We start from the raw sequence: 8,582 nt of genomic DNA on the forward strand, positions 1-8,582 counted from the left end.
ATTACAAATTTTCTTGAATGCTTCTTTTGAGGGGGGCAGTATTTGGGACATACTTGCGGGTTTACTAAGTTCCCTTACTAGTTTGTACAGCTCTTTGGCAGAGTTGCAGTTCTCATTGATTCTCTGCTCAAAATAGGTATTTTTTGCCTTTCTGATGGCGTTAGTATAAATCCTAAATTCAGATTTATACTTCAATCTGTCAATTTCCAGCTTGGACAGTCTCCATTGGTGTTCAATCGTTTTACACTTTCTTTTAAGTGCCATGTGTTCGAGTGCGTACCACTTCTCATTGTTGGATCTTTGTGACTGCTTATGTTTTAACTTGGGTACGTATAGATCTAATGTTTTTGTAATTTCTGTTTCGAGATTTGCTGCTCCTGTGTTCACTAAAGGAGCACCTTAGGGTCTTCGCGTTATTGGGGGTGAAATGGGACTTGAGGGATTTTTGGATAACTAGCTTCCAGGCTCTCTTGGCCACCTGCGGGGGTTTCCCTAGTCAAAAAGGAAGATCATCCTGGAATCATTCTGGACTCGTCCGATGATTACAGTCAGGCTATTCCTGCAATTATCTGGGGAAGTCATCTGAAGCCATCCTGGAGTATGCCTATAGGAAGAAATATTTAAATGAGATGACTCTATAGACTCATCACAAAAACTACCCTAGGATGGTGCTCTGATGACTTCCACTGGCAGGGAGCGATTACCTCTTACAACTCCACGAATACTAATTGACAACTTCAGGATGAGTGAGAATTACTCCAGGATGGGTTCTAGCCAATTTAAGGATGGCTGTCAATTATTCCTGGATGATCCTATAACCGCTTCAGGATGGAAGTTGATTACTCTGGAATGATCCCATGACAATTTCCAGATGAATGTGGATTATTCCTGGATGATCCTAATACAGCTTATTGATCGCTATTGATTACTTCAGAAAGGCCCCATTATATTTTTAGTAATGTGTAGATTACTCTAGGGTGCTGTAATGCCAACTCCAAAAGGAGCTTGGATTACTCATGATTATTTGAAATACTCCTGGATGACTTTAAACCAACAGAAGAATAAGAGTAGATTACTCCCAGATGATTTAATTAATAATTTAGAATGCCTGTAGATCACTAATAAATCATTACAGGTGCATTACACCTTGACAATTCCATGTTAGGAGCACGTTAGCCACCTGCCAGTATTCCCTACTAGTTTAGGACTATGAATTTGCTGGTAGGAAAACATTTGGCAGACAACCTTAGATGTATTTTCCTGTTGAAAACAGGTCACTTTGATGTAATATGCCTTTTTTTACACAATACCAAATATTGTTTGCAATGCCACAAGTTCTAAAGTAAGGCCCAGCTTTACAAATCTGTCACTGAACGCAGTGCAGCACCCGATTGGCTGTGTTGCATAACCAGGGAGAGAGCTGGGAAGGGTCATGTCTATCTCTCTCTAGCACCACTGCACTAGAATGCAATGTCTGTGAGAGTCTAGCCTGGGTTTTGTCCTGGAAGGTTACGCTTCTGGTTCCCAAAAAATACTGGGGCATATTTACAAGCCCCATGCATCACGTTTACGCCGCTGTTGCGTCACTTGCGTGACGCATCGGCGGCGTAAACGTGGCGATCCCTGCGACCCATTTACAACATGACGCATCTAGGCAGATGTGTAAGGTTGTAAAGCCCTGCACCACATGTGGGTGTTCCCGGGGCAGGTGCGCCTCGCAAAAGTGCCTGCGTGAAATATTACATGCAGGCACTTTTGCGAAGCTACTGCGGCAATTCCTTACACCTGCTTGAACCAGGCGTAAGGACTGACGCACCGCCGTGATGCAAGGGTAGTTTTGCGTGACGCAAATCTTCTGGCGCATCTCTGCTGATTTGCAGAGATGCGCCAGAAGTTGTAAATATGCCCCACTATGTCTAGGCAAACGTGTAACCTTTCCCATTTTGGATGAGTGTTGTACCAAATACCAATACACTGATTTGTAAATCCTGAAAATGATTTTGATTCAGGTCTGCATTGTAAAACTTAAGCAAACCAAAGAAAACTTCCCTAAATCTGGTCCTAATAATCTGATTATTTTTTAAATTGTACAGTGAGAGGTAGATACCTGTATAAAATAAATCTGAGAAATGCTATTTTTGGCTAGGTTTGTGCTGCAGAAATACCACAAGCACCTTCATACAAAAGAAGTGGTCTGCAAGAATGTTATACTTTGCATTCAGATAAGTGTAACAACCAGTAGCGGCTTGCATAGGGCGTGCAACAGGGCAGTGGGACGGGAGGGGCAGGGTGGGGGAGTAGTAAACACTGACATACGACGGACGAAGGCAAGTAATTATTACGTTCCTCCGTTCTGTCGTATGTCATTGTTTGCTACCCTCCCACCCTGTCTCTCCCCCGCCCGCAGCACGCCCTATACGAGCCCCTACTGTTAACCTGTGCTGCTACTCACATACTCCTGACTCACTGTGACTTGCCTTATTTTGAGGTACAGAGCATTATCTGAATCTGTTTGACATGGTGACCAGTGGCAAAAGAACAAACAAAACAGTGGTTAAATGAAAAATGTTCCAAAAGGTATGTGTCAACATGTAATTTTATTTATCGAAAGCACATATTTGGCCCCATAGGGGCCAGGATACCAAACAAGAGAAAAAATCCAGAAAAAAAAAAAAAGTCAAGTAAAAAACAAAAAGGAGGGGGAAAAAGGCCAGACAGAAAAAATTGCTTAACGAAAACCAGCAAGTTCATGGTTTGATTCGAGATGCGGAGTTTTCTTTAATCCTCTCCTAGCATTACAAATCTTTGTAGCCAGCTTCCTTCTCATGCTTCTGTAGTCCAGTGATGGCCAGCCATTGCTACTGCACACAGACTTCATAAACTCTGGAAAAATAAAACATACATCAGTATCATGTCACCACCACTATTTTTAGATTTTAAATGGGCTGATCTGTCTTTAAAAAGTTTCAGTACCATTATTTCATATAGAGTGCCAGATGAGATATGGTTAGGGTTACAAGGGTTCACAAGTGTAACATTAAGGGCAGTTGCTCAAAGAGGCACAGGTGAGAGCAAGGCATTGATGAAGAGGGGGCAGAAGGTGAGGAAAGAAAAAAGTCCCTTTATGAACTTAAGAGTGAAGCAGCAAGTTGTGGATTCTGGAAATCTGTTGGAGTTTCAGGAAGGACACAGAAATGTGTACCTTCAACAAAGGTCTTAAATGTTGTGCAATGGGACCCCTGATGATAAAAGATGAGGTCCCCTCCAAAACTTCAGATAAAACTCAGGGCAGCAGGAGTGGGCATGGCTCAGAGCAGGCGTACATTTCTGCAGCTCTAAATCCACATTAAATAGGAGAATTATTAAGGAGCAAACGTGACCGACGACAGAAATTGAACACAAAGCACCACCACATAACTGGTGTGTAGCCCCTGGTCCCTAATGACCATTACAGCCCAAAGTAGAAGTCTGTCTTCTCTGCCTCTTTCACCCTTTTGAAACGCTGGGGTACTTGGAATAAAGACTGTACCGATGTAGAGGAAGTGAAACAAACATATTCTGTAAACACAGTCACGCTTCCTCTGCAAACAAAGTAATCAGTGCCAGATTTCTTAACAAAACCATCCTGGAGGCAGAACTCTACTTGCAATGTTCATATTTTGAAAACAGTCTAACTAGCATAGGGACTAGAAATAAAAATTGGAGCTTACAACCAAGTGCTAGGGACCGGACCAACTGGTCTATTAATCATAAAAGCTTCAATTACAGTATTTTATAATTTCAGTTTGCTATCACCCATTCATCCAGTTTGAGCCCCTCACCTGGACCACAGACTTAGAAATAAAATCCCAACTCAAGGCTTTGTGCCAGATTTGTAGCACAAACTCAGCACACATTGTTAATAAATGACAAGCCACCACCATTGTTCTTCTTGTTCATTTGCAGACATCTGTTGAGTAATGGAGTTATCGTACCATTATATGATACAAGACCACATATGCAAACCTTCTTTAACAACATGTATAATAATGAATTTTCACAATCCCAGATAGACAATGTTAAGTTGAACATTTGTAATATCTTACCAAATAATGCCTCGACCTTCTCCTCATCAAGGACAGCTGCTCCAGCACGAGCCTTCGTTACACCTTTTGCCGAAGCAAGTTCTTTGGGCGAAAAAAGTATTTCGCTGATGCCATTGAGTAGAAAACCCGCACTGTCTCGAGCTGCCTTGGCTTCCTCCAAGAGTTTGTGCAATTTTCGCTTTGGTACGAGAACATCTTTGAACCGTGAAGGATCATTTGAGTCCTTGACCAACTGCTGCATATCAGGCTGCAAAATAATACAACTATTAACTATTTGCCATCATGTTAGGTTACATATTAAAAAATATATGAGTTTTATATTTTGATTTGGCATCTATACATTGTGTTGTATATTGATTCTTACTTAACATGGCTGACTGTATTAGTTAGTCCTTTCTTAGTGTTATTACCTCCTCAGCCTACCACATTACCTAAGAGTACTCTAGCCTGTACTCTAGCATTCTACACTTGTCAGCTGATGGCCTGGTCAGCTGGTGAGGTTTTCTGAACTCTGCTGTAACTTGAATAAATCTACTTATATCTAACAAGAAGCTTCAAGAACATATTTACAACACTTTGCTAACAATGTAATATTTGCTAGTGTAGCACCTAGAGTATAAGGCAGCCATATTTAAAAACATAGCATGCAGAAAGATTTCAAAGTCCTCATGCAGGAAATCTACAAGGTTTACCCTATATAGACTTCAACTGGGCTAAAAGAGTGGCAGAGAAAAGAAGTACCTTTTGTACAGTGAATGATCGACTGCATATCTTTGATGCTGCTGTATCTGTTACGTTGCTTGCATTGGTCAAAGCAGACATCGCAGCTTGCAAATACTCCAATGCCAACTCCCTATTGCAAGTGCCTTGCAACTGTGCTATAATCAAATAAATACAGTTGTTAAAGGCAGCAGATAATACAATAGTCACATAACGAGCATACTCTTTGGCAATGCATGTATTTCGGTGGGAAAATTCATTATTAATGGGAATTTGTTGCAGTTTACTTGGGAAGGTAGAATATCAAGCACGCACCCTTTAAGTGTTCGATTTCAGCTCGTAACCGTACACACTCCTCATTCTGACAGGAACCAGGGCCAACGGAATAGTTTTCATTGTGATTAATTATGGCCAAGGAGTTATATACCATTTCCTTAGAGAGAAAGCAAATCATAATTAGGCCATACAGGTGGAAATGCAATTTCCTATGTATCTTAAAAAAAACACAAAAAAACATTACCCCAGTGTTGAATGATGGACTTTCCTCCGTCATCAAATGAAAGGATTCTTCACTGTCCTGAAGGGGGGGGGGGGGGGAGAGAAAGAAATCATTAGGCCCTCATTTACACTGACCATGTCAAACAGTTTTCCATTTGTCTATTCATATTTCACAGGTAGGTATATGTGCCTTATTGTTGAGGAAATGAATGCCCCATATTAATTCTATGCTTTAATGAGTATCTAGGCTTTTTGTAGAGATAACAGGTAGAAGTTGTGGTTTTGGCACCAAAAGGCAAATTGTGTTAACCAAGGAAAAACGGCTGGCATACAGCCTTAACAATATGCAAATGTGTATAATGGCAGCACTCATTTATCTCCGCTTACATTCTGGTCAAAGTTTTCGTTGCTTGCAAACAGGTCATCATGGCACGGGGTATGGTTCATATCCACAGCTGTTGCTGCAGATGGAAACTCACTGTCGGCCAGGCAGTGTGACTGTGAGCCGTGAGCCACAAATTCTTGTGGTGTCAAACTATGTGGTGTCGAGTGTACCATCATTTTATGATCTTGTTTGCAGGGTCTAGAGGGTGTTAAATCTTTGCTCGCAACAGCCAGTTCTCGTGCAGGGAATAGTTGTTTGGGCATTAACTGGTGCCGTGGTGAAAGGGAGGCATGTTTTTGTCCTTGGTATTTGGATTTAAGTTGTGACTCCAAGACAAGTTCATTGTCACGTTCTACTGAGTCTTTACTTGTGGGTTTAGGATGAAGGACACTAGCCATCCCTGCTAAAAGGGCCAGGTTCTCAAGTTTTTGCAAATTCATCCGCGAACTCGCATCACCATGCTGAGAAGTTGTGCTTTCGGCATGAGCTTTGTTGCCAACTCTTGTAGAATCCAGTCCACTCTGCTTGGCTTTTTTGTCCTTACATCTTTTCTCAGCAATTTCTTCCTCTTGGAGTTCGCGTAACACCCTCTTAAGTCTCCCAGCGCTTCCCCGATTGCCACAGTCCATTAACAACTGCTTTTCCTCCTGTGCCCTTTGAAGTAACACCTGTTTTAGACCCTCTGTTGTGCCCGAATAGCTTGCAATTATGTCTTCAAAAATAGCCTGAATCATTAGACACTGTTTCTTCACTAAAAAAACGAGAAAAAAAAAAATATTTACATATAAACTTCAAAACAGAGATAAGAACATAGTGATCAATTGCAATATATCTTCACGCGCTAGCCAGAATATATAAATAAAGAGGTATGGATAATAAAGGACAAATGTACAATCTATCCATAACCAAGTAAGTGAGTTTTCCTTAATAGACAGTACACATTGTAAGCCTGAACTTACAGCACCCAGTTTAATGGGAAGTTTGGGTGCTGGCATTGTTTACAAGAGGGTGAAGTCACTGTTTCAGGAAAAGGGCACTGTAGAGTATTTCCCTACAATGCTGAAAACCCAAAAGGGCCACCAAGGACACTCGATACTATTAAATCGGATGTAAACAGTGCAATAGCTAATATTGAGAGTGGACTTTCCGATTACAGTGTAAGAGGGATCAAAGGTCCCATGTGGTTCATGTTTTTGAAACATTTTTGTGTAAGCAGAGGATTTGTGATTGATTACATGCATGGTGTATGTAGTGGCATTATGAAATTGTTGATGACCATCTGGTTCACTAAAGAATATAAGCACCATTCATACTCTTTTTATGAAAAAGTCAAATTAGTTAATGTCTATTTGAAACAGATAAAACCCACACTGGATGTTAGTAGAGTTCCAAGGTCTGTTGATGAACTACCATATTGGAAGGCCTCCGAGTTTCGGAACTTTCTTTTATTTTATGGAATGCCTGTTTTAAAACATGTTTTAGATAGATCACGCTATTTACACTTTTGTGTACTTATGAAAGCAATTCATAAGCTATTAAATGATGACATTAGCCAGGAAGATTTAAATATAGCAGAACAGTGTTTACTATTGTTTGTGCAACTGTTTAATGATTTATATGAAAAAAGATTTTTGACAATGAATGTTCATCAATTGGTCCATTTAGTGGACAGTGTAAGAGCAGCAGGGCCTTTGTTTACTGCTAATTGTTTTGTTTTTGAAGATCTTAATGGTTTCCTTTTACAACATGTGCATGGTACAGTAGGTATAGAAACACAAATTCTAGATGCAGTAAATATGATACAAGTAATACCTGTGTTAGTGGAAAATCATTTGCCTCCTGATAGTGTTGAGGCAGAATTTTACCAGAGTATGATGTGTTCATATAAGAGAAACAGACAACGATACTTAAAACTAGAAAATTGCATTTATAGCGTTGGTTCGACATACCCTTATAGCTTAACAGAGAATGAATATGTAGCAGTAACTCAGATCACTCATATTTTAGGCTCTGATGTAGTAGCCTATAACAAAATATTTTTAGAAAAAAGCAATATTCTTGTTTACAGCTCAAATTACACTTGTATTCAGAGGAGAGACCAAAGTGTAATAAAATATGAAACAGAATCCGGGGTGTTTGCCTATGGCAGGGTCACTAGATTTATTCAGTGTAAGCAGGCAGACGTTTCTATTAATATAGCACTCATGGTTCCACTTAAGTGTGAATCCTATGACATCCGTGAACCAGTTCATCTGGTAGTAGTAGATAACATCATCACAGCTATCAGGATATCAATGATAAAATGTCCCTGTTTTTACATTCAGGTAGAAAATGAATCATTTGTTAGTGAAATGCCAAATCTGTTTGAAATAGATTAAGGCAAATCATGATAGAAAGTTCTCCTGCATGCACGTCTCTTTTTATAGCGCATTTGATTAGAAATCATCTTGATAAGCATTCTTAACATGTGCCCCAAGGACACCTAGGGGCCCGCAACACCTATGAAGGGGTCCTAGACTGCTCATAAAACATAGTAATGTTGGCCAAATAATAACGTGTATAGCAATATAGATGAAAAATGTACAACTGAACATAATATGCAGCATTTATTTTTGTTATGTTATTTAGTTTATCCGGCCGCATATTTTCATACTTCATTTTCACTTAACTTCAGTGACCATGCATATAATGCCCAATGTTCATCTTCATTAATGTTATGCATTGGTCTTTTTACAGTGGATGCTTATTTTACCTGCCTTGTACAAAAAGAAAGTGACAAAAATAAATACATGTGTTAAAAATAACCACTGACTTATACACTGTTTGCTAAAGCACATTGTATGCTCTGTTGTGTATAATAGAAAACGTATATGTCATTTTGCGTTTATCACACT

The 8,582-nt window shown here is 39.8% G+C and overlaps 2 protein-coding genes across 2 annotated transcripts; one reads left to right on the top strand and one right to left on the bottom strand.

Annotated features, from left to right (window-relative positions):
• Positions 1–2,728: 2,728 nt before the first annotated feature.
• On the bottom strand, positions 2,729–6,630 carry LOC146829912 (uncharacterized). Its single transcript, XM_085605451.1, has 7 exons — positions 6,627–6,630; positions 5,691–6,439; positions 5,326–5,382; positions 5,121–5,238; positions 4,827–4,963; positions 4,086–4,332; positions 2,729–2,883 (listed from the first exon to the last, which is right to left on the bottom strand). Exons 1-7 carry the CDS (start codon positions 6,628–6,630, stop codon positions 2,729–2,731), a joined length of 1,467 nt encoding a protein of 488 aa, XP_085461577.1.
• Positions 6,631–6,660: 30 nt separating this feature from the next.
• On the top strand, positions 6,661–8,066 carry LOC146829913 (uncharacterized). Its single transcript, XM_085605458.1, has 2 exons — positions 6,661–6,667; positions 6,763–8,066. The coding sequence occupies exons 1-2, from the start codon at positions 6,661–6,663 to the stop codon at positions 8,064–8,066; spliced, it is 1,311 nt and encodes a 436-aa protein (XP_085461584.1).
• The last annotated feature ends 516 nt before the right edge of the window (positions 8,067–8,582 follow it).

Source organism: Triturus cristatus, chromosome 5_1, assembly GCF_964204655.1.
Source record: "Triturus cristatus chromosome 5_1, aTriCri1.1, whole genome shotgun sequence".
NCBI classification, from domain to species: Eukaryota; Metazoa; Chordata; class Amphibia; order Caudata; family Salamandridae; genus Triturus; species Triturus cristatus.